The sequence below is a fragment of the Ixodes scapularis genome, unplaced genomic scaffold (assembly GCF_016920785.2).
Source record: "Ixodes scapularis isolate PalLabHiFi unplaced genomic scaffold, ASM1692078v2 PGA_scaffold3__209_contigs__length_174095766, whole genome shotgun sequence".
In the NCBI taxonomy this organism is placed as follows: domain Eukaryota; kingdom Metazoa; phylum Arthropoda; class Arachnida; order Ixodida; family Ixodidae; genus Ixodes; species Ixodes scapularis.
The window spans coordinates 96,916,950-96,943,084 of record NW_024609868.1 but is presented as its reverse complement, the minus strand read 5'-3'; the positions used below and the strand labels follow the sequence as shown (position 1 = coordinate 96,943,084).

The window sequence follows — 26,135 nt, the reverse complement described above, 5'->3', positions numbered from 1 at the left end:
CCGCGGCAACGTCTTTCTCTCGCACATGCCCGCACAGGTCACGGGACTCTTCGGCGCTACCGCATTTCCTGGTTGATCTGTCATCCGCGCACCCCGATGACCTGTCCCATAGCACACCCCCATGTGGCCGAAACGTTACGCGGCGACAGCATCGTTTAAAATGGCTGCGCGCAAAAGCCTTTCTTGCAAACGTGTATAGATAGTCAACGCGGGGCACGGGTCGGACCCGAGCTCTGCGTCTGCGTTGAGCTGGAACTCGTGTTAGTCTCAATCGTGTTCTCACCGAACCTGACTTGTTCTTGTTCTTTTTTTTTTTTTTCTTTCTTAAAAACGGCGTATAGTTGGACTGATAAGGTTATCTGAATCCCCTTAATAGTGACGGGGTACGTTCTTTGCGGTAAGCTGGAGACGCAAAGCGCGCACGCGAGCATGAACTCTAGCTCTGGCGTGTTGGCGCTCTTTGCCAGCGAAAGTCGATGGGAGGCGGACGTGGTGAAGCAGCTGCGGGACTTTCTCGGCTAAGGGCCTCCTCGTCTCTCTCTCTTTTACTTACCCGTGCCCGTTCGTCGAAAACAACTTGAACCTCGATCCTTCGAGAGGCGCTTGTCTCTCTTTTTTACTCGCGGTTTTTAAGCAACTCTTACTAAAAAAAAAGAATCGTACGTAATAAAAGGCGCTTACATCGCAAACTTAAATCAAATATATTAGAAAAAAAAAAAAAAAAGCGTACGAACGAAAGCAGCTCTCTCGAAGAAGGATCGGAGAGCCCCGAGTGGATGGAAGGAAGAGCAGGATCGAGCAGCCGCCGCCGTTTCCACTCGTCCCAATTTGCCCCGAGGAATGGCGTATGCGCCGAATACCGCATCGGCGTAAGCGAATCGAAACCGATGCGCCCCCCTTGCATATCGAATTGAGAGCAGGCTGCCGTTTCTGGTCGCGGTTTCGAGCATTCCCCTCTTCCAGCCTCTTCATTTTTAAGTTTTTGGGATGCGATTTTTTGGCCCCCTCGTGGTTTCTTTTTTTCTCTTTGTTGTCTTTTGTACGCAGAGGTTAGAGTAGGAATACGGTGCACGCTGTCTGTTTCCATACCTGCCACTTTTTTATTACGTGGATCGAAGTATCATCGATGGAAATCGAGGAAGCGCTCATGTTGCACCGCAGCAGCTTGTTCGTGCGAGGTTCAATTTCGCGAGTCGAACGCTTTGCATGTAGTTCTTACCTAGCTGCTTGATTGTGGTAAAAAAAAAAAAAAAAAAGAAGAGGAATGTTAGGAATGATGTATTGATATGTATTTCGCTGGATTGTCTGTTCCTACGCACAAGCAGGACACTGCTTTTGTAGGCCAGCATTATTTATATGTATTTGCAAAAGGGAATAAAGCACATTATTATTATTATTATTATTATTATCACTGGGTCTCGTTTTATTAGTCTTGTTCTGCCAGGCACTCGCGCCACCATTCTTTTTTTTTTTCCTCGCGCGCAAGTGCTTTTTCGCTCATTTTAGCGTCCAAGATTTTGATAAAATTTGTGATTCTCCGGCAAACAACTTGTGGCAAGGCCATCAAATGCCAAACAACGTCAATCCCAACTAATAAAACAAAAAAAGAAGAAGAGACGTGCACGAGGGAAGAGATAAACAATACAGCGTGGCACGGATGTCTCCGAGAGCAGAAGCGCGAGTCCTGCAATTTGGGCTAATTTTCCTCGATATTGATATAACACACGGGTGTTTCGAAGTGACAGCTATGTACGGCGTTTATGCACGGATTCACGCAATACCCGAGTGATTCGGACTGGCCTCCGTTATGGCACCGTGGTGTATTCTCTTGGCAACTCCAACGAGGAGAAGACTACGCCTGCGTGCTAGAGCATCCCTGGTCGTGCTCCCATGCGTGCAGCAAAGTGCAACATGCGCGTGGAGCATTTGACGTGCTTGCTCGCACGTGCGGAGACATGGCGGCTGCCAGATATCCGGCGTGCAACCCTGATTAAGATTGTTTTAGAATAGGGCGATCCAACGCTGTGGGTCCCCCAAACAGCTTGGCGCACCGAACTGCGCAAGCACAGACGTTCTGCGCATGAGCAGTGCGGCGCCTGAAAGAAACACCGACACCTCCCTCCCCCCTAAAAATATATATATATAATATATATTTTTGTTAGGCGATTTAATATGGTGTCAGGAGACTACCCAATCAATATTATGCTGCACGCATAATATCACGCAAATTTGTAACACACACTCACAAAACTGCAGGAAATTGAAACAAGAGCACGGAAGCTCATGACCGGAAGTCACGTGGCTACACCCGACCGCGTTTTTTGTTTTGTTTTTCTAAGTTGCGTGCACCGTACCCGTATGTCGTGCGATTGTTTCGCATTATATCTTTTCCGCTCGATGTTCTGCGCTTGAAGATCGATGGGCCGGTACCACGAACGACAGTTCCGAAGTAGCGGCCCCACATCCATCGCAATGTTGGTCCTTCGCGCGCGACCATCGCGTCGTCCAGTCCGCGGTACGTCGCCATTTTGAAAATGACGTCTACATATGTACTTCCTGTCATTGGTGCAACATTTTTTTTTCCTTCGATCAGCGTATTTGCAGTTGTTTGGAGACCACAAAAATGGGGCTCATGTTCTTTTCTGTTCTTGATATGGAATGCGTGTTTTAGTTGACCCACGACTTTGAATATATTTGGTATGCGCATAGTTTGAACGCTACGTACCCACAAAAAAGAGATTGAGCGTGACTGAAACCGGGCGATTCTCGGCTGGCTGTTTTCGGGCGAAAACAAAAAAAAAAAAACGAATTTCTAGCCGCAAATTATGTTTTGGCTAGTTGGATGGGTCATGTTCGTATGAAAACCTCGGCGAGCCTTTAGAGACCCCCGTCAGTGTCCCTCTAAGCCATTTGGGGCACCCAAAGCGTCCCTCATTCTAAAACGGGCCAATAACGCGTCTTCCGCATACCTTCCATACGCGCTGTCGAATCCCGGCCATCACGCATATATGGTCTCGCCGACGTATCGGCATCGATCGTCTGTCCGTTCTAAAATTCCGGTACGCTGCACGGAGGTTTTTGATCTGGCGGAGGCCGACTTGTTAGGGTAATTGGCAGTGCGGCTCTTCCCGTTCCGACAGGAGCCCGGGTGCGCGCGCGCTCGAGTCTGGAGGCGCTCTTCGGAGGAGCTTGTTTGGATTCCTCTCTCCTCTCTCTCTCTATTGCTGCTGGCGCAGTCTGCGTCTGTCTACCTTGGAGCGGATTTCCAGCTTGGCCAGGGCTCTGACACGGGCGTTTCGCGAAGCAGCGAGGGATAGACGACGGGCTTTCGAGGCTTCGAGTGAATCTAGCGCGCGGGCGCTCGGACTTTCGGACGAGGGTATGCAGAGATGCGGGCACGAGGAGGGAGCGGAGAAACGAGTAAAGACCTTTCTAGGTAGTCTTGACTGGGGGTGTTTCCGCATTTGGGGAAAAGGGGGGGGGGGGGGGGGGTTGTGCGGAAGGATCTGGCGTTATGAGCGGATGTGACGTAACGGGCGAAGCGTTACCCACATCTATCCCCCCCTCTCTCTCTCTCTCTCAACCCGTAAAAGAGAGAAAAAGAAAAAGACACGTCCGAATTTTTTGGTGGTCTGTCTCGGACTGCTTGCGAAACGGGCTCTGTCGCCATGGCTTCTACACCGCCGTTGACCCTACAAAGGTTATCGCAATTTGTGAGAAACACAGAATGCGCCCTTTGTCTTGCAATGACGGTTCGAACAGCTTCTTCCTGTCTTGCCTACGTTCACCAGAATTGATCATCTTTATGTTGTACGGGCACCGCTTCACCTCGCCTCTCGCGTTACTATTCGAGTCGCCTCCCGAAGGTCACGTGACATTCAGGCACCCTTGGATTGGCTCCAGTGGCGCATCCGTTGTGCTCCATCGTCGTTACTCTCGCCTTTTTCCTTCGTTCACACGCTCTCCTTTCGTCACGTTCATTCCATTTTCTACGCACTGCCCAAAACCCTCGCAAAATAGCAATGCGGCGTTGGCCTCAGATTCGCCGCCGGGGAGAGCAGGTCCAATGCACTGGAACGCGCTCCGGTTATTCACGGCACCCTTTTCTTGTTTGGGAGCCCGAGGGCTCTGCGGCACTGCCAATTATTGCCCTCGTTGCTCGGCCATTATTTCCAGCTGCTTAGGTTCTCCGACTGCGCTCGGCTGCCCGGAAAAGAAAGCTGAGAGTTCCGGTCATTTGGTTGCGGTGCCGATAGCCGCGCAGAGCACCGACGTCCATTTCAAGGTTCCACCGCATTTCTCGTTCTATAGTGAAGCGATCTTGTGTCGAGGTTCACGTTACATCCGAAGGATGCCACTTGTCCATCGATCTCGCGTCGAGGTTTCAACTGGTCACGGTTGTTATTGGGGTGTCGCGAACCTGGCCAGGTTCAAGTTCGACCAAGTTCGACTTTTTCGACCTTCAACATGATGTTCGACAAAGGTTTGACAGAAACTTGAGCTTTGTGCGCATGCGCGAAAATTAGAAATCCGGTTGACTCCACCTCACGGAGGAAAAGTGCAATATTTGTTGGGTGTATTGGCATCACTGGTTCACACTAACGAAAGCATTAAAAGCGCATATTTTCGCTTTTATATAGTGTTTAGTGTTAATATTGGTAACCATTTTATATAATATAAAATAAACTACTTTCTAAATTATTTATTCTCCAGTATTCAAAATATTCGTGTAGACGCAGGGAAACACTGCCCACAACAGGGTGTAAGATAGACAGGTGGTGAAACGAGAGCCAAATGAGCGACCGGATTGTGTCCCCCTCGGTTTTCTCTTTTTCTGTGGCGCCATCTATGTGGAGCACCGCGAACTCTCACTCCAGGTGGGCGAACGCTGGCGACCGGTTTAACTGACGGAGAAGGTTTCTTAGACCGTTTTATCGTGGGTAGCGCCATTTTGAGAGTGAGAGAGAAAAGGGGAAAGGGCTACCGCGCTTTCCTCCTTTCTGATTGTGTAGAAAGAGCAAACGTCCCGGATGAGAGGCTTGGCCGGTGTTGGATGTCTGCAGCGCCCCAACTTCGTTCGCGCTTTCTTCTTTGTTTCAAACTCCCAAACTTAATTAGAGCCATGGTCTTCAATGGCGACAGTCCCCCGGTCATCGGGACACCATTGCTGGGTGATAAGGTGCACGAATAACGACAGAAAGCGTCGAATACTGTCCGAGGACCTATAGCAGCTTGCATGGAATCCGGCAAGGCGAGTGCGGCTGTAATGTTTTTTAAGCTCCATCGCTTTCCGCATGACTGGAAATGGTGAACAATTTATCAATTTTTCCTTGCAATGAGCCTATTACAACGTAGCCATTTTTAGTAATCAACAAGCGATACACGAAACGGGAACCTCAATTAACTTTTGTAAACACCCGGAGCTGCTACTGATCGTTTTGCTGCGCTGCTTTCATCTTCGTGTCCGTGTTCTTATATTTCCTTGTGGATGAACGACGGACGTTCTAAATGTACTTATATGAAACGGCAGTAAGTCTCAAAGCAGCGACGAATAATTTTACTATTTGATGCGATAGTTTGAGTACTCACCTCCAATTTCTATCGCTGGCACGTTCGCTGCCGCTGTTCCCCCCGTCGCCGCACTGACGGATGCCATGACTCGAACAAAGAAACTTGCACACTGGGCTCGAAAACGCAGATCGCAACACACGAGACGTACCCTGCAGCGACTGTCCGGCGTTTCAAATCGCCCAATCAAAGCAAACAACAAACCAGTGCCACTCCAAGGAGCTCTTTTGCCGGCTCTCTGGTATCACGCAGGAGATCGCGATTCAGGAAAACCGATAGAACTACCATTTCAAAAATTTCCAGCCTCACCCGGCGGCGGAAACGAGCCTTCAACTAAGTGTTGTAGATGATAAAATCGAGTCAGTCACGACTGAAAATTATCAATATTAAGATATATTCAGTTACAAAATTTCACAAGCTCAAACAGCAGTTATCACGAGAAAACTCGCACGCACCTTGCGAGCGTACCCCATGTTCATCGGCGGTACAGCGTTCGGTGCGCGCTCCATTCACAAAATGCTCCGAGCACAATCGAGAGGTTGGCGTTGAGGAAACGCCTTTTCGGTTTACGGACGCAATCCACTGCCGCCTGAAACCGGGGTCATATGGAAAGCGATGGAGCTTTTTACATGATCCCGACATTGCATTGCAAGACATTGCAGCCGCTCTCGCCTTGCTGGATTCCTCGCAAGCTACATAAGTCCTCGGACAGTATACGACGCTTTCTGTTTTTATTCGTGCACCCTATGACCGAGCAATGGTGTCCCGATGACCGGGGGACTGTTGCCATCGAAGCCCGTAGCTATAATTAAGTTTGCGAGTTTAAAACAGAAAAGAAAGTGCGAACGAAGTTGGGGTACTGCGGGCACCCAACACCGGCCAAGCCTCTCATCCGGGACTTTCACTCTTTCTACACAATCAGAAAGGGGGAAAGCGCCGGTAGCCCTTTCCCCTTTTCTCTCTCGCCCTCTTTCAGTAAAACGGTCTGTCCAGTTTATTTTGCGCACTCTCCCATAGAGTTCCATGCAAATTCGATTCCAATATTTTTTCTTCTCGCCGCAGCGCCATCTGTCGCAAATCGGGGGTACCCGCAGGCCACCCGCAAGCAGACGAGTACACAATCCGGTCACGGCGCTGCGGTAGGTTTCTATGGGCCGTTTCCCCACCTGTCTATCTTACACCCTGGCCCACAAGTCGAACTTCTTTGAACAGTGAAAGTTCGAAGAGTTGGCGAACCAGTCGAACCTAGAGGTTCGACGTCAAAATTGAGGTTCGACAAAAGTTCGCAACACCCCTGGTTGTTATATACAGTGGGAAAATGCCGGAGGGGAGGGGAGGAGATTAGAGCGCCGAGGCTCTGACTGGAATGATAAGTGGGTAGACGCAAAGGCTGGCTGCAGTTGTCTCCATCCATCGTCTCCCACCAATCAGAGCGAACATGTGCGTCGTCTGCTCTCTGCTGCTCGCACATTGTCTGGCGTTCCAACAGTAGCTCTTCTCTCTCTCTTTCTGTCTCAGTTTCTGATCGTATACAGTTTTCGAAACTTGAGTGACTCGAGTGGTCACTTTAGTGTGTGGCAGGAGAGGTCTGAACAGCCAGAGCACGACGCTGACCGTGTTTAGTCAAGTTTTTGGCAAGTCTCGGTAGTTCCAGAAATAACACTCCCCCAAGTCACCTTTACAGCTACACGGTTTAAGTTTTGCTTGAGCAGTGCGGCTTCTCACGGTCACTTGCGGCGACAATCACGTCGTAACAGAAAAGTCGAGCATCGTGGAACAGCGTTTTATCACACATAAAATTTTTTTCCCTGGTGCTTGTACATCGTGTGCTTCGGGTCTCTTTTTTTTTTTTTTTTTTTCCCCCACTTTTTTACGTTTTTGATTGGAATCCAAAATGGGGGTTCACCAAGAGCGTGCGGAACCGCTGAAGCCAGTGTTGCCAGGTTAATACCGGGTAAGGCGCGTGCCGGGCCAGTCAGCGACAACCGTTTGATAAACCGGAAGGGGAGAAGGTCGGCGCCGGAAGTTATGTGACGATCGCATCGATTGGTCCATGGGTGGTCCCAGGCGCGGGGGGTTGGCCGTGCCAGCCAATCGGCGAGTCCATTGTGATGCTCTACCTGATCGATCGGTTGAATGGCGGGAGGGGCGTGCGGCCCCGAAGGGATTCTCGACCCCGGTGCCATGGCGGCCGATGGGTCCGTTCGCTAATCTCTGTGCTGCGTCGAAATTCGGAGCGCTCGGTCTGGTCGGTGCGGGGAGCTTTGGAATGCTGTTACAAGACATGCGGCACGACGTTGCGCTGATTGTGGATTGCGCATCTTTAGGCTGGGTGGATATGCGCCATGTAATGTTAATGGTATCTTCATTTCCCATCGGCGGACCTGTAGAGAACAGCTTTACAAGCCCTCGGGCCTCCTACAATGACCAAGAGCAAACAAAAAAAGATAAACACCGAAAAAAAAAATTACACTGAAACAAACTACGAGAAAAACAAAAAGCTAGAAAAAATAATACAAACCCAAAACAACATCGCTTACTTTGCAACACCTTGCTCAAAGCTACAACCTTAAGTCTTCAAATGTTTGAAATATCATTTAGGATTGCGGTAAAGTCAAATTTAGAATTTGAGAGTCACAGTTTGTTCGCTGAGTGACCATTCTCCATTTCTCTGTGTTGCGGTGGGTATTTGGAGTTTGCCACTCGAGAGAAAGGCACGAGCCGAATTGGTACTTTGTTTCTGCCACAAGTTGTACTGCATATTAGGTGCTCTTTAATTAGCCTAAAACACGCACACAAAATATGAAGAAAACAATGAATACATCACCCCTTATTATGTCACAGGAAAACAATTGGCTGAATCGATATATTCGTATCAGTACGTTAAATGCCTGTACCAGTTTTGCCAGCATTTTTCAACTGTGCTCCGCCGTATCAGTTTACTGCAGGAGGTTTCTTTATAACGAGGAGAAATAGTCACGAAAGAATGCACATTAGAGAGTTTTCGCAGATCATTCCGATAACGCTGCGATGCGCGCGCGAAGGCGTTGGCCGTATCGAATAGAGTGCTTCAGTCTATCGCGTATTGTTTTGAGAGGTATCGGAACGATGTTCCAACTGACTCCAAGATATGCGTAATGTGGCGCAGTACTCCTGTTAACCAAACCACGTTAAAAACAAAGAAAAAAGAAAAAGCCTTTTGTTTGCGGATCACTTTTAGTTTGTATTCGTTCCTCGTTTCTTTTAGGGGCGAAGCTCCTTAGGGGCTAGCCATGTCCGTATGTCCTTCCGATGTCCGGCGTCGGGTGCTCGTGCTCGTGAGCTCACGTGCTCACGAGCACGTGAGCACGTGCTCCCATGGTTGTGTAGGGAAAAAAAAAACGCATCTCCACGTGGTGAATGATGTTGATTGGGGCGAAGCTCTGGTGGTGCTTGTATGCGTAGACGCTGAGCCGTAGCATGCGGAGCCTTTCGTTCGTTTTCATTCATGTCAGAAAGTGAATGTGTGGTATGGAACGCGGTTATATACGAATTTGAGCATTTGACCGCAGCGTGGCATGGATGAAAACGAACGAAAGGCTCGGCATGCTGCGGCTCAGCGTCTACGCAGACAAGCACCACCAGAGCTTCGCTCCAATCAACATCATTCACCACGTAAAGATGCGGTTGTTTTTTGCTTCTTTTTTTTTTTGCGTACAATTGTTAAATCGGGCAAAAAAATATAAAAAATGATCAATTAATATCTACAAAACAATTACATTTTTCCCTCTGTCTCGAAAATTCGCCGGCGATTTTTTGGCGGCAATAAAGCACAAAAAGGGGCAAAAAAAAAAAAAAAAAAAAAAGATTCTTGTTAATTTTTTTTTTTTTTTGTTTGCCGACAACGAGCCCCTTTTGTCTGAGACGGCGCGCAAGCTGCTTCCCCGGACAGCCGAGCAGTCGGTGAAAGCCGCCACTTGTTTTCCCGCGACAGAACACAACCCGCGCTAGGTCGGAGCTCGCTCACGGACGGAATCAGCGGGCACAACGTGAGACCCACAGAAAGTAGCCGGCTCCGTCTGTTCCAAACGCAGGCAGTACTGCGTTGCAACTTGGAGCGCGGGGGACGCCGTTATACTTTGCCTCACACTGAGCCCGACGGCTAGCAGACGCCAAGACCGAATGTATAGCCAATTGAGCATCTCCAAAAGTGTATCGTCGCGGTGTTCGTCGTCTTTGTACGTTCCCTATTGCCGACTAAGTCATTCAAGCTCAGGGGGATGGGCCGAAATGGCTGCCGCCGCCACGTTGATTCTCGAAGTAATTCGTTAGCATCGAATGCGGCCTCTCAGCACTTTTCCGAGGGGTGTACATTACCGAAACCCCTTTCCTCCCTCGTGCGAGCAGATCAGAGGTCACTTATGTCCGAGTACCACTAGAGCGACAAACGACAGCGACAAGCCTCAAACCAGCCTTTCGCGATTTGACAGACTTTGTCGAAAGGAGTCAATGTGCAAACACGAGCATCATGCACGCGAAGGTATCTTTGGCAGGCTTGCAATTGCTCGTGCTTACTTTACAAGCACCGCGAAGGTGTGTGTGTGTGTGTGTGTGTGTGTGTGTGTGTGTGTGTGTGTGTGTGTAGGCGTTGTAACCGGAGATTGAGAGGGAAAGAGAGAGCCAATTGTGTACGCGCACAATGCGCATTTGTCACTGACTCGAAGGACTAAACGCGCCCCAGTGATACACCCGCCGTCCTCCATGGCCAGCGATCTTCGGCTGCAGGTGCTACATCTCGGCGTCGCTCCCTATAACCAGCCAATCCAGTGCGGCCTCCGTTGCTATGCGTCCTGTCGCCAAGCCTCTCGAAATATGCACCTCGCCGCCATACTTGCAGAAAGTATTTCCTAGGAGTGGGATAATGGCGCCATCCCGTGGCATGTCGCGAACTTTATATACGTGTGCTCCAAACCAGCCCAAGGTCAGCGCACGTATTAAAGCACTAATGCTAACTCACTATTGCTATATATATATATATATATATATATATATATATATATATATATATATATATATAGCGCAGGATCATGGAGCATTTACTGTGCGTGAATGTTTTTGCCGGTAATAGCAAACGCGCAAAGACGACGAGCGCCCTGACACTTTTTGGCGCTCCTTGATTGGCCCCATGATACCGTAGCATTTGCTGCGATCGATCTAACACGGAGTGTAGACCGACAAAGACAAATCGGCGTTTGCCCACACCAGGGGTGGACACGCACTGCGCCTGCGCAGAAACCAGATTCGCGTGTGCGCATGCGACGTGCCGACAACAGCGCCACCGCAGCCATCAAAGCCTATCATGTGCCGCCTGAACGTCACGCGACCTATGGGAGAGGCACAACAATGCGCAGTGCTGAGACTGCAGCACGGTGTGGACTGCAGCCAAAGCTACTATACTCTGTTTCATACTTAGCGTGCAACGCAGTCAAAGCTACTGGCGCGAGCGTGTGGCTTGATCTCTTTGATCATTTGCACGAGTTCTCGCGCGAACAAAACCATAGATGAAGCCGCGCGCTCGCGCCAGTAGCTTTGACAGCGTTGCACGCTAAGTACAACACACGCTCTTGGCTTTGAGACGCGCATGTCTAGCGCGAGTGCTCGTTCTGTGGAAGAATGCTTCAAAGCAGCGACCTCGAGCTCTCGTGCCTGTGGCATTGGCTGCGGTCTCAGCTTTAGGGTGAACGCTCAGCGTTTAGAGCGCTGGTTCGGCTGGGATGACTCGTAGAGTCAGCTGCGGTCAGTGGCGTACAAACTTCTTTTTGAGTAGGGGTGGCAAACCAGACCCCTTGGGGCCCCGCTGGCCGGTGCTTGCCCTGCCCAGTGGCGGCTGTTTCGGGGAAAGGGGGGCAAAACACATGCCTTGCCCCCTTCCCCCCCCAACGCTGAGAAATGTGAGGTGGGGGGGGGGGGGGGGGGGGGCGGGAGGCAAGCGCCTTGCCCCTGCCCCCTGGTTGGTACGCCCGTGGCTGCGGTCCATCGTAAGGTGAAACTGAGATCCGGCCGGGATGCACGGCTCCGGACATCGCGTTTGGAGCTCCGGCACCCTCGTTGGGGTGACGCCGCGTGGCTTTGGCCTCACGGCCATTAGTGCCGTCGTTCTAGCCGCGTCGTCGTTGCCCCTTAGCGGACGTGAGGGCACGGAACGTGCACCCCCTCCACCGTGACCCCCACCCATACCTCTTTTGCCGCTGTACATCCATTTTCTTCGGCAGCAAGCGTACGCGCACAACTGGCGGCATTGGCGCGCTGCGCGAGGCGTAAAACTCGCAAAACGCCGACAACTAGCGCTATCTAGCGGCACCCGCGGGACTTCGGGGAGCGAACGGCGCGCGCTAAGGAATTTGGGAAGAGGTCCGGTTTTTGTTGGGGCGCCTGGCTGCCAGGCGGAGACGCGTTGTGGTTTCACATTTTTGTATTCGTTGCATTTTTTTTTCTCTTTATCGAAGATGCTGCGTCTCCATCTCATAGCTTGGGGCTCGTTTAGAATGTGCGGAGAGGTGTAATCCCTGAAGGGTGAACTGAACGTAGGGTTCGGGCAGAACGAAACCCACTTTTCTCTGCCTCCAACAAAGCCAGAACACGCATACCGTGCGCGTATTTAGCTTCTATGTTACACACAGGGAGGCTTGACCGATCTGTCGGCCAATGAATGCCTCGTAATACGTTTGGCCCTCTAAACACCCGTTTACGCATGCAATTAATAAAAAGGAAAAAAAAAAGCTTGGATGATTTATTTTAGTCTAGAGTGAATGATACTATACCAAATGGCCCCACGCAAAATGACTTTGCAAAATGGCTCATCACAAAGTGACTGCTCACAAAATGACCCTCCACGGAAATTGCCCTTCTCAAAAAGGTTTTTCATAAAAAGGCCCTTTACGAAATTGCTGCACACAAAATGGTATTGCTCGAAATGGTCCGTCAGGAAATAGCCCTTTGCAAAATAACCCTTTGCAGAATGACTCTTTGCAAAATGACCTTTCACAAAACCATCATCACAATCTCCACAATGTGGCTCCTCACAAAATGGCCCCTCACAAAATGGCCCCACCCAAATTGATGCCACACAAAATTTCCCCTCCCAAACTGGCCTGGACTGAAACCATGTTGACTAGGACCATTGACCGAGATGGTTTCAACCTAGTCCTTTTTGAACAGAAAAATTTTGGTTGGGACCATTTTGACTAGGGCAATCTTGACAGGGAGGGACTTGCCTGGAGCCATCCTGTCTGGGACCACTTTGTCTTAATAATCTCGTTCCACTTGGCAAACAAGTTTGTTACCATTTTTTTTTTCCATTTCTGACCCTGTTTAATAGCCATGTTTGTTGCTAACAACTTACTTAACATCAGTGATCCTTCAGAGCTTACATGTTAATTTCTGCAGGTGGGCCTTTTTTCTATAACTGTGTTGGACATGTTGAACCTGTCGACAGAATAAGTTTTTGTTCAACATAGTCTGAATATCGGCTCTGGCCTTGTTGCCATAGGCAAACCTTTGAACCCTTCTCTCTTCCTCTCTCTTTATTCATAAGTGGAAGAGGGCTGAAGCCTTTTGTTTGTATGAAGCTTAGGCAGAAAGATAATGATCATCAATTAATCGAAGACAGGGCAGCCTTTAAAGGCTATTTTTTGTAGCTACACATACTAACTGTATTTTCTGAACATCTGGTTTTTGCCCTTTCTGGCATGCCATTCAGTAACTCTAAATTTGGAATAGTTATCGTGAAATCAGCAAGTGAAAACAGTGCCAACCCAACATTAGAATATACCTGCAATTTTTACGGTGTAGCACAATTTTCCCTCAAGCAGAATCCTCGTCGCAAAAGCCCCGTGTCATTAGGCCCACGTTTCGAAAACCCCGCCTACAATTGCTCCGTCCCGTATTCCCCCCTTGCCAAAAGCCCCGTCCTCACTGCCCCTGTTCCACCCTCTTTGCGCTTCGACCAGCATTGTTTTAACTTCTTTGTCTTAGCCTAACCTGTCTACGTTCTGCAAAGGGTCTTTTAATTTAAAGAAACAACAAAATAAGATTAACTTGAACCACAGAAAAGCTTAGAATGACATACAAGTGGCTAATTGTGTAAATCTGCATAATCAGCGATGCACTCCGCTGTCATAGGGGTATACTCAGATGTGGAATTATAGACTTTACCTAACTAGATCGATATGAATATTTTAGAACGACGTAAGAAGAGTGGAACTCGTGTTTGGTGCTGTATACGGAAAAAGTATGGCGCCATGAGCTGTGGGTTAACGGTTTTGATAGAGCCCACTTCGTTGGAACTGGGAATCTGCGTGTGCTTCAAAATCAATGAAAGCTTTGGCTCAATGCTTATTCATAAAAATGATAGCTTTAAATTTTGCCAGTGATTGATATTTTTTGTTTCTGCTCACCTCTAACATCACAAGGCATTTGACCAGGGGCTTTTGCCATCGGGTGCTTTCATGCACCACCCATTTTTCAGTGCTGTGACGTCACTGGCAGGCAGGCGTGCAGGTCAGGCAGCTAGTCTAGAAAACAGAGTACTATGTTGCACATTAATTTCGCGCTGCTGCGCAAGTGCGGGAGCGAGCTTCCAAAGCATTCATTTGACACCATAATCAGTTGGGAACGAATTCTACTGCCAAAGGAGTAAAGCCCTGCCTGCCACTGGCATCACTTTGTTTACTGTTTGGCAATAAAAACTTCCAGTAAAAAAAAAAAGATTTTAAAATGTTTTTTTTTTTGTAATATTTTGTTTTTTTAGTTGAGGTGTCTAGCAGATTTTAAAACAAATCAAAGATCATGACCAAAAAAAAAAAAAAACTTTTGGATTTGGATTTAGTGGCGTCCCCTTTGTAACGGGTGGCCGCTCGCCGGAAGTTCCGGCGATGGCCTGCCAAAAAAAAAAAAAAAAAAAGGCTTGCTTAGTCTGGTTTCTAGCCAAGCCTAGCCGAGTTCTTGTGCTGGCACAAGGTTACCCGAGCGTCCCGAGAGCTAATCGGGTGCTTCCCTATGACCCTGCAGGCATTCAGCGGCGGCGGGCATGTACCCGATGCCCCCGATGGCTTCCGGGGGCTTCAGGGGGAGTGGCGGCTACCCGTCGCCCCTTCCCCGGTACACCCCTCCCCTGCTCCCCCCTGGCATGATGCCCCACAGCTTGCACCCAGCCCTAGTCACTCCGGGTCCCAAGCAGGAACTGCCCTCACCCATCTCCGATGCAAGGTGAGTTGTTGGTCACAGGGGACATGCATGGGAGTAATCCGAGTCTCGTGTAAGACTGCCCGAATGTGGCTTGGTGAGTGGGGCCTTGGGGGCACTGATATTTTGCAAGTCACCTTTCAACAGGATTAAAAATTTGGCATGCACTTCTTTTCCTGCTCAATTAGCTATACGGAGTGCAAGTTCATCTGTTTCTTGAGCAGGGGTTGCGGTTACATCAGAATGCTGAGCTCTGATTGGCTCCGATTGAAAGGAAAAGCAGGTAGACCTCAAGACCTCCATCGGAGCCAATTAGAGCTCTGCTGTCTTACGTCAGGGCAACCCTTGCGCAAGGAGCAAACAAACTTGCGCTCCGTATAGCATGGAGTAGTAATATGAATACTTGGAAAGAGAAAACATTGAGGACAGGGACGGAGGCAGGACTTCTTTCATTGAGCAACAACATAGAATGGCACAAACTATAAAACCGCCCCCTAAGGTTCCAGCGTTCTCGAAGAAGAAAAGAGAAAATTGTTAACCCATTTGCTACCGCGCGCGTCGCACACTACCAGGTTGTCCGTACCGCATGTTTTTTTTCCCCAAAACAGAGCCACACTAGGCATGGCTGTTTTGCTTGTATAATAAGCTTTTACAGTAAAACGCAGTAGAGAAAACAAGAAAACATGTTTATTTACATGCTTAAGTGGTTTGTTCAAGTCTACAATTCATTAGGCCCTCACAGATTCTCCTTCGTATGAAAGATATTGAAATACTCCATACTCGGTCGCTTAGGCGTCGCACAACCAGTGCACTGTTGTCGTGATTCGCAGTCAGAACTGCTGTCGGAATTGGTCCGATCGTCGGCAGAAGGCTCCGAAAACTCACTATCCTCACCAGACGTCCCGTCATCATTGCTGTCGAAGAGGATATCTATGCTTTCATTGCCAGAAAGACCACACCGTACACTGGACGCTGCCATCTTCTCCAAGCAGGCAGTGATTGAGCAGCAAAGATGACACACAAAAGAACAAGCTCAAACAAACACAGCGAACAGAGCGACCCTCACCATCTGTTGGCGATGTATCCAACTACACTACCCCAAGTCTACATAGCGCTATCTATGAATGGCTCTTTAAAACGGAAATTTATGCAGCTCGGCGAATCGCTGTCTTTGGCCATATGGCCCCTGACGGCACACCCGGCGATTCGCCGGCTTTGGTAGTGAATGGGTTAAAAAGGAAAATTTTCTTCTTTCCTTCTTCAATGACGTTGAGACCTTTGGGGGCGATTTTATAGTTTGTGCCGTTCTAGGCTGTTGCTCAATGAAAGAAGTACTGTTTCCATCCCCATCCTCGATGTTTTATCCTTTCAAGTATTTGTATCTATTCACCAACATGCTTGTTTTGAATTATTACGGAGTAGTAATAGCACGCATACCCTCTTAAAGACTGATTGCCAATTAAAGCTTTGCGCCCGCTCTTTTCCTCTCTTTGAAAGTGCCACGGAAAGTAGTCTCCGAGTATAGTGTAGTATTTTCTCTGCTTATTCAACGCTTGCTTTCTATTTTATGCGAGAGAAAGAGTAACGGCGACACCGTCTGCTTTGTGTCACCGTGTGCAGTCCCTGGGGGGAAGGCATATTTGCATTTGAAACTTACAAAGCTTTTTCCAAAGTGAGATGCAGCAGAATCTTTGTGTCATGCGTGTTCTAACTGCAGGCGTGTTCTTGTAGGGTAAAGTGACTTATCCGTATTGATAGACAGGCACCAATCTTGAAGTCATGACTGTTTCCGCACCCCAGGCTTTGCAAATATGTGGCCCAGGTAAATGGTCTGGCTAATGTTCCAGTGCCGCATAGTCTTTTAATGTAATGCGCACAGTAAGTTACTGAAGAAGTGGCCACTTGAGTGACGCTATAATTATAACAAAATAAAGAAAGTTTGTTCAGTTACATTTGTCCATATCATATAGTTTAGCTAATTCTGTAGGGTATAATTGCTGCCCCTGCCTGTTTCAATCTGGCTGTCCCTCGTACCGGCGTGCGCTCGTGTGTCACTATTGCACGAACACACCTTAAAGGAACACTGACATCCCCCAAAAATTTAATATTTTTTGCCAGGCAATTTATTATGGTGTCAGAAGACTATCCGATCAGCGGTTTGCTACAGCTTTACATGTATTTTTAATTAAGTCAAAGTATGCAATTGCTTGGAACTGAAACTGAACTGGGGAGGAAGAAGGACTATAAAGGAGGAGAAAGTTACTGGAAATCACATGGCTGCGCAGCCCTTTTTTTTTTCAATCAACATATTTGCAACGTTTTAAAAGCCACGATATATGCGTGTCTTATTTTCAGTCTATTTTTAGAATTGAGTGCGTGCCTTCGATGACCCGTGACCCTGATTATCTTCGGTGGTTGTTGTCTAAACCATAGAAAACAGCTCATGACTACGGAGAAGAGAGTGAGCGCTACTGAAAACGGCCAGTTCTCGATCGGCAGTTTTCGGGTGAAAAGGAAACAAATTTCGAGCCCTAAATTGTGTTCTGGGTAGTTGGGCTGTCATGTCATGCTCAAATAATAACCTTGGCAAGCATGAAAACCCTGTCAGTGTCTTTCTAAAGACGCCAGGCCAGCAGTGCTACTGCACTGGCTAAATTTCTCATCTACGGCGGAGACATCAGTCTCTTCCTTGGTGCGGACTAACTTCCGACTGTCTAAACATTCATACAAGAAATTGCTATAGTTTTGAAGTTTACAAGAAATGTAGGGGCACCACTTATGCTAGCGTGGGTACATTGCCAGTATTTTTGGGTAGTCTGCCGTTGGACAATTGCGATTGGTATGAGGATTGACCAACATCCTTCACTGTGCTACACTCTGACCTGATGGAACTTTGGAAGGGGTAACACTGTTCCACAAAAATGAAAGTGAAAAAATGAAAAAAAAAAAAAAAAATGAAGAGCAAGAAAAAAACAAAAGGTCAATTTTATTGCTGGGTCCCTTTTAAAATGCAGAATTGAGGAAAGCACCCACGCGGGCTTATGCCCATCTTCCGCTCTACTAAACAGCCTTGCGCTTTGAGAGATGGTGATTGAGTCAAACTCTCCAGGTTGCTTCAGACATTTGCATTTGAGTGTGGCATTACATTTTCTTGCACTACCCACTAACACATTGCGCATACCTCGGTTGTTGTAGCAACCACCTTGTTGTGGGCATTGGTAAGCGGTCGTAGCACAGGCAGTCACACTCATACAGAGATGCCTGAACCGACTCTTATGGCGAATTCGGGTGGTCAATCGTCGGCAACTTATTTTGCCAGAAAACCGGCAATAGTGTTTGCGTGGTCAGTTTCCGGCCGGCGCGCACCGTTCGGGTGGTGGTTCTCCGGCAAGCACCGGCAACTTTCCGGCGCTTTTTCCGCCCGAGCTCCGAACGGCCGGGCGAGTAGGCGCCAGACTGTATCTGGTGTCGTCACTTCCGAAATGAGAGAGAAGGTCAGTGAGAAAAAAAAAAAAATGAATGAAAGAACGAAACTGATTTGAAGTAACTTAAGCAGCCGCTACGAAAGTCAATCCAAGTTGTTGGGATATGAGTGACGGCGGTGACAGGCTCTCGCTAGCGGTGTCGCGCGGGCAAGAGTCGAAGTAAACTGCCACCGTCTGTCGTTTCGTGTTCGGGTGGTGAGGGTCACATGGTGTGCCGCCGGCGCGTTTCTGGTTGCCGGTTCCACCGGCTCGTTCTCGCCGGCAACTGACCACCCGAATTCGCCATTAGAGTACTCGAAGATATTGCGCTTGCCCCATGCACGAGGGTGTGCGTATGTTCCACTTCGCTGGAACGGTCTTATGCTTTGAGAGATACTTGGGGGATACTTGGGGATCGTGCCAGTGGGAAAGCAAGGGTCTTTGCATGCTCTGGTTGACCCTGACGGCGGGCTTTGTGGGCACAGTCCCCTCCTGTTCCCCAGGCACCCACTGCCCATGTACCCCGTGGAGTCCAAGGCCGGTGGCCAGAAGCGGGGGGGCGACCTAGTCAACGGGTCGTCTCAGGGCCACAACGGCCACGGCCTCCTGACCCTCCAGCAGCAGCATCACCAGCAGGGCCCGCAGCCCACCGCCCCCAACCACGGCAGCAGCCAGACGCAGCAGCAGCATAACGGCACAGAGAAAAAGCCCCAGAAACCGGCCAACCACGTCAAGAAGCCCCTCAATGCCTTCATGCTGTACATGAAGGAAATGCGTGCCAAGGTGGTGGCCGAGTGCACCCTCAAGGAGAGCGCCGCCATCAACCAGATTCTGGGGCGCAGGGTGAGCAGACCTTCTTCTCTATGGTGCAGAACTGTCTATGGTTTAACCTGAATCCAACTATCGATAGGACTACCGATAGTCAACTGCTGTAACACAATTGATAGTACTATTGATAGTGTGCTGTCGTAAAGCCATCAATTGCCGACTATCGTAAAATGTTTGTGGTGGTCCACTGTTGTGAATCAATCGATAGTCGACTATAATGAGACTATTGACAGTACTATTGATAGTCAATTATCGTAACGTGACAGTACTATTGAAAGTCGACTATCATAGTACAATTGATAACCGACTCGTAAAACAAGCAATATTCAACTGTCATACAACTGTCGATAGCCAGCTATCGTAGAACGATCGATGGTAATATTGATAGTCAAATATCATAGAATTATTTATAGCTGACTAGCGTGAAATAATCGACGGAATTGACTATCATAAAGATGTCGGCAGCCAACCATCTTAAAACTATCGATAAATTGGCTGGTGGTAGTACCGATTGCTTTTCCAAAACTTTTAAAAGTATTGATAGTTAGTTTATCTTTAGTCTTTTGTCACTACTTCTTTCGCCCCTTCCTCTGCACGTCCGCATAAGCCGCTGAACCCTCATGTGGTGCCTTTGCAGTGGCACAGTCTGTCAAGGGACGAGCAATCCAAGTACTACGAGATGGCGCGCAAGGAACGGCAGCTCCACATGCAGCTCTATCCCGGCTGGACGGCAAGGGATAACTATGCCATCAACAGCAAGAAGAAAAAACGCAAGAAGGACAAGACGCAGGACGGAGGTAGGACAGCTTTCTGGCCGCCTTTCCATTGTCCTTGTATTTTGTGATTGCAAACAAAGATTTCCGAGAGGCGCTGATGTAAGCCTCCTGAAAACCAGACACGAGACTGTCCTCGCTCCAATCTAGTAAGAGCCAGCTCCATCAGGTGATGGAACTAGTTGCCTTTATAGGGTCAAAGGGTTTGGCATCGTCTGCATGTCACGTTAAATTTGATTTTGTGATCGCACGCTCAAAATGGTATTTGAAATCCCTGTCTAAAATTTAGAAGAGAATAAAACTACCAAGTCTGAGCTAAAAAAAAAAAAAGTGATGTTATTTAAAGTAGTAAGTCTACTTCAGCCACTAAGTGGCTGATGTAAGTGAAATATGTAGGTATACATTTAATCTCCAAAGATTGCATATACTGCAGTGCCCACTAAAGCTATATGGCACATGCAAACTGTGTCTCGCCTCGTGGTAGTGTTATCCCGGCAGCAGCAAAACAGCTCCATGATGTAGCGAGCCGTGGAATAGCCAAATCGGGGTACGCCACCCGCTCAAGGTCAATATCGTGGCTAGACTGCGCATCTACGTGTTTCGCCACCCTCTCTCACAAAGGAGGCCAGCCAGAATAGTCATAAGACATCTCGCCCCCGTCTGTTTGCGCTTTTAAACCTTATACCTACCATGGACCAACTAGCCCAAACCAAAGTTTCAATCAGAATAGTCAGTCATTGGATGGCTCATTCAGAGTGATGGAAGTGCTGTGCCACTTGCGCCAAGTTGCGCCGGGAACGTAAGTCTGCTACATCTTATCCCAAAGTGCCATTTTTGCAAAGAATTCCGCCATACCTGCGCCGATATGGGCTTTCAAACAAAGAAAAGAAAAATATATTTATATTGGGCGACCCTGGTATTCAGGGTAGAAGGGAAGGAAAACAGTACAAATACCTTATCTCACTGGGCTTTGAATCAAGGTGAAGGAAGTGTAAAGATTGCTCATCGACTGCGCTGGCCACATCATCGTCTGAACTTTGAGACAATATCGGCATTGTCAGAAGTTTAATGCCGCGAGAAAAAAATGAGCAAAATACTGGTATGGCAGCGCAGGCTGCATGTACTTGCCTCGTTATTAAATAAAGGGCTATTTTCATGTTTCTTTTGCATTCAAGAAAAGACCGGGATGCCACAACCCAACAGTGCGCACACCAAATATGCTGCCAGTAGTGGAGACACCAAACCTGTAGATGGTGTTGGTTATTGGCCTCTTAAAAGGAAAAAACCACGATACTGCAACGCACGCAGCCGTCCTAACGTCCCAGATCCCGTTTGCTCCGAAGCTATTGTGTTCACGGAGGGTGTCCTGTGTTTCTCCTAGTAAAATATTTTGTCTAGTCGCGATTTTGACCTTGAGCGAACAGCCTCTCCTGGTCGAGCTGTTGTGCCTGGAGTCGTGTTCGGCTGCCATCAAGATAGTGCTCCCACGAGATAAGGCACAGTTTGCACGTTCCGATAAGTTTGGTGAGCACTGAACACATAAATCCACCCCGACACATGCACATTTTTGTTTTTGCCACGTTTTAGTTTCAATATAGTCACTGACTATATTATACAGAATGCAGATCATATAACTGAAAGATACAACATTCGAGTTCAGGTTCTGAAAATGACACTGTTGTCTCCATGTTTAAATTTTCTTGGAAAATTGGATTTGAAATTTGAAATATATATCCTTCCTATGTCTTTCTTTTCATCGCTTTGTAGAGTAAGGAATTATCAGTTTTATGTTATAATCTGGTCAGTATTGCCAGGGTTACCTTGTTTACACCTTACAGCCAGACAACTAGGTAAACTCCAGAAATCACTTCACTGCCCGTTTTAGTATCAGCTTAACATTTTTTTCTCCTTGCATTGCCCCTTCAGGCTTGCATAGGGGGGTGGGTATTCTTCACTTGTAAGATGTCGTTGGAGCTTACATTTTCTCAAGGCCACGGGGGGGTTAGCTCAAAATAATTATTATGAGGAAGATGGGTAAGTGGCAGCTGCAGTGCAGAACCCATGCATACTGTCACGGGCAATGCAGCTGAGATGAACAGGGTCTGAAGCAAGGAACTGATCCTTTTCTCACACTTATCAAAGTTTGTTTGTGCTTTAGAAACACTCACTAACCTATTTCTTCATCTAAATGCAAGGAAAGAAACATAGATACAAATATAAAAATATTTTCATTCCCTTTCTTTGCTTGGATTCCCTTGCTTTATTAGACTTGAAAAATTTCAGTTAACTCCTCCTGCGATGCTCTTTTGATTCTGCCCTTTCCCGGCCCTCCCTGACTTGCGCAGTCAAACTGTGTCGTGCCGTGGAGTGACTGACTTTCGATAGCTCTAACCTTTCGAGCGCCACCTTCTCTTTTCTATCGTGGATGTTCATTCCTCGACCCTCATTGGTGTGACTCTCTCTTTATCTTTCCTTTTCTTTGTTCTCCCCGTTTGTTCTTTTTCTTGTCTTTGCGAGTCGACCGTGCATGCCCCACACGCCTTTCACTGAATGGCTCGTTCATTTGTTACACTTCTGACATGCAGCCGTGGCTAGGTCACTGGCAGTGTAAGTAGGACTTTGCTGAAAACTCTCCCCCCCACTCACCTGCTCACACCTTCTCTAGCTGGCCTTTCCTTCTACTTTCCTCTACTTTTTATTTCCTAGCCCAGTAGCATTCTCTTCAGTGTGTTTGTTAGGTTTTGCATTCCATGTCTTTGCCTCGTTGCAGCGTCTGTCGGATGGGCTGTGACAGAACTTCCTGTGCATGAGCTTTATCTTTATTTTCTTTTTCTCTTCTTTTCTTCAGTTTACATTTGTAGCGCATTTTAGGAAGCTTTAGTTGAGCAGGGACCGAGGCAGGGACTGAGTTTACTGGCATTTGGTTCGGCCCGTTTTTATGTTGCACGCATTCAGCATGACGAACTGGTCCCGTTTTTGGCCTGCTCTGCCCGATCGGCTAGTTGAGCCGATCAGCTGAGGCTGCCCTTTGCTTTTTATTTATTTTCACCCTTCCCAAATACTGCAAAGATAAAATCGATAAATATCTCCCCACCCCACACGGTACATTTACCCTACATGTCGAATGCGTGGTCGTGGTTGGAAAGGGTAGGACAGTGGAGGAAAACACTTGAGGAAAAAAAAGATTTTCTTTTTCCTTTCTTTTTTCGAATGGGACTGCTCTTAGAGACCTTCTTTTGGCATGTGCAACCGCTACCCTCTCCTTGTCCTAAAGAGTGGCACCCATCTGATTCTTTCCTCTGGACAATCTCTCGTTGCAGACATCAACAATCCCAAGAAGTGTCGAGCAAGGTATGGCCTGGATCAGCAGAGTAGTTGGTGCAAGCCTTGCAGGTGAGAACAAAAGCCCTGTCTGTGGGGTTTATGTGCTAGCTTGATATTACTGTAGTCACTGACAGAGTGAGATTGACAGGACGCGTCTATCCGACGCCCGGCCTCCAACGCTTGTTCCATGCCCTCTGCCAAACTTTAGGCTGTGCGTGCGCACTTGAGATGCAGAAGACGCCCAAGCGTCCTCCGAGATAACTGAAGCCTGGCTCCATGCTGCCGTTCTCACCTTGTCAGTTCAATTCCCAATTCATTTTCTACAAGATTAAACTTAAAAAGCCCCTGAAACGAGTTTTTTTAAACAAACAACAAACAGGAAAATGCCAAAGAAAATTTTCAGAGAAATATTGACGGCAAGAGATTTATTTGAAATTGTGCGTGCAAAGTCCATGATGTTGCGGAATGGTCATACACTCTTTCCACCTCGACGTGAAAGCAAACCCGATCCACCTCTCTTTCGCGCGCCCGAAATGCCGAGGAGAAAACAAGGGGAAAGGAGGTGACTGCCCACCAAATCGCGTCTCGCGCCGTCAACATTGCTCTAAAAAAAATATTTTTTTTTATGTAAAATTTGTTTTTTAGTGTGCATCCCAACCAGACTGTTTAAAAAGAAAAGTTTTTCTTTTCGGGGGCCTTTTAAGCAGGCCAGATGTACCTGGCAAATGACGCAATCTTTTATGGTGTCAGCTGTTAGTAGCCTGTCCCCCGATTTCGGAGCAACGTAAACGGTTAAAACAAGCTTGTGGGCACGTTTTTTGGTTTCGCGATGGCGTGAGCTCAAGAGCGTGCGGCTCGGTTCTTCTGTCTCATGACCGGATCGTAATGTCACGGGGCCAAATAATCTGATCCAGCTGCAAATTTTTTTGTTTTCTTTTCGTATTGCAATTTGCAAGTATTTGTTGTGGACAATCGAATCAAACACAAGCACATCACAACGTTGAAGGGGTCATGAAACGCTTTTCCAACTTTTTACTGTTTAGCTTTCCTCCTCAACTCATAAATCGCGCATTCCACCAAACAGTTCAAGAAGACGAAAAGAAGGGAGGCCCCCCTCGCTCGGAATCTGGATTGTGTACACGGACAGAGCCATTGTCCCCCTAGAAGATTAGCGCGTCGCTCGAAATTCAGACAAAAGTTGGTTTCCCCAACCCGTTCACCCCAAAGCTGACAGTGCTGTGGAAGCTACGTGCTCGGTGGGCCAGCCACACTTGCCGCGTGAGCGTGGCAAATGTGGCTGCAGAGGATGAGGTCAGGTGATGAAAGAGAGGCGGCTGATTGGTCCGGCAAGCGCGTAGCTTCCACCACAATGTCAGCTTAGGGGTGAAGGGAATAAGTGAGGTCCGGTTTCGTGTGACGTCAGTTTGGACCCGATGACGCGCTTTTGGGACCGCAGATGTATCATAGTGAAAAGGCAGAGAGCTTACAAAAGGGCAGAGGTATGAAATAGTTCGCTGCGTTTTCAAATTTTTGCACTAAAAGCCAGGCTTTTGAATTCCTACCTTTTTTCTTTTGACCCACTGAACAATGTGCTATTAGTAAAATCCCAATCTAAAATGATTTATCCCAACCCAAAAATCGTTTCATGGGCCTTTTAAGATAATTTATTTACCAACAACGTATCGACGCTAACTCAACACCTTCCTAGAGTCCCCGAAGTCATTGACCATCAGACAAGCTGAGCAATAAAACTTTGTAGTGCGCAGCTTTTAGGCACCCATTCCCGTTTTTCGTGGCGTTGGCATTGGCGTAATTGCGCTAAATTTAGTGGTAAAATTGACATCACGTGACCTCAACACACTTTCAATTCCCCGCTAAACGTAGTAGGGGAATTGAATTGGTGTTGAGGTCACGTGATGTCAATTTTCCCACTAAATCTAGCGGAGAAACTGAATCTACTCATAGGTGACGTGACACCAAGTCATATGACGTCATTTTCCTCTCTAAATTTAGCGGGGAAACTGAAAAAGGTGTTGAGGTCATGTGGCGTCAATTTTTAAGCTAAATTTAGTGGGGAAACTGATGTCACACGTGCTCATGTGAGGAAGGCGGGGAAGTGGGGGGGGGGGGGAGAACGTTAGGTTTACTAGGGCAGCACTTCAACACGCAAAGAGCCACTTGAGGCTTGGGAGCCGCAGCTTGGCCACCCCTGTACTAGACCAAACCATATGTGCAGAGTGGGTAGGGTCATATCCTCCTATATACTGGAAAGCCCGTCAGATTGTTGACGGAACAATAGAGCACCTGGTCGCCAGAAAAGAGAAAGAGAAGTGGCAGAACGGCAAACGCGTGTGTAGCCAGGAGGCAAACTCTATTCAGCGCCAGCTGACCTTGCTGCCTCTCCCCAAAACGCATTTGCATTTCATTTTTCTTTTTCGCTTTTTTTCTCCTCTCCCTAATGTAAGCTTCCTCCTCTCAAAAAAATAAACAAAAAAAACAGGAGTGTTTTTGGATTTGATTGCTTACGCTGTGGTGGCGCCACCAAGAGATCCCCCCAGGACACTTTGGGAATCCTTTGTCCGCCTCTCCTCTGCCTTTCCCCGTGACTGCTTTTTTTGGGTTCTGACAGGCTTTTAAAGGAAGTTATGGTAGGGTTGGATCCTGTTTCAGAACTTCAAAGTGGCTTCACAGTTAACTTGTCGTTGTGATCATCTAGTAACCCTCCTCCCCTCCAGTGGATGGGGTCCCTATCACTTAAAGGGGTCGAAACCTCAGTGGCAGAGAACCGCTGCTCTGGACAATTGGTGCGCAGGCCGAAAGAAATCTGCCTGCTCTCAAAGAAGTGGATTTTTTTCACTCGCAGACCAGTTGCAGGGCGTCCAGCGACCGGGAAAACCGGGAATTGTCAGGGAAATTTTAATTACCGGTAAAAATCGGGGAATTGTCAGGGATATTG

General features: G+C 47.9%; 1 protein-coding gene across 2 annotated transcripts in view; it reads left to right on the top strand.

The window, feature by feature from the left end:
• The window catches only part of LOC8024587 (transcription factor 7-like 2), a 261,937-nt gene that overhangs the window by 231,940 nt on the left and 3,862 nt on the right, over positions 1-26,135 (top strand). For both annotated transcript variants that reach the window (XM_042292561.1, XM_042292562.1), the window contains 4 exons: positions 14,617-14,814; positions 18,740-19,097; positions 19,720-19,879; positions 23,176-23,248. In XM_042292561.1, coding sequence (XP_042148495.1) covers positions 14,617-14,814; positions 18,740-19,097; positions 19,720-19,879; positions 23,176-23,248 — 789 coding nt within the window. The remainder of the gene's footprint in view (positions 1-14,616; positions 14,815-18,739; positions 19,098-19,719; positions 19,880-23,175; positions 23,249-26,135) is intronic.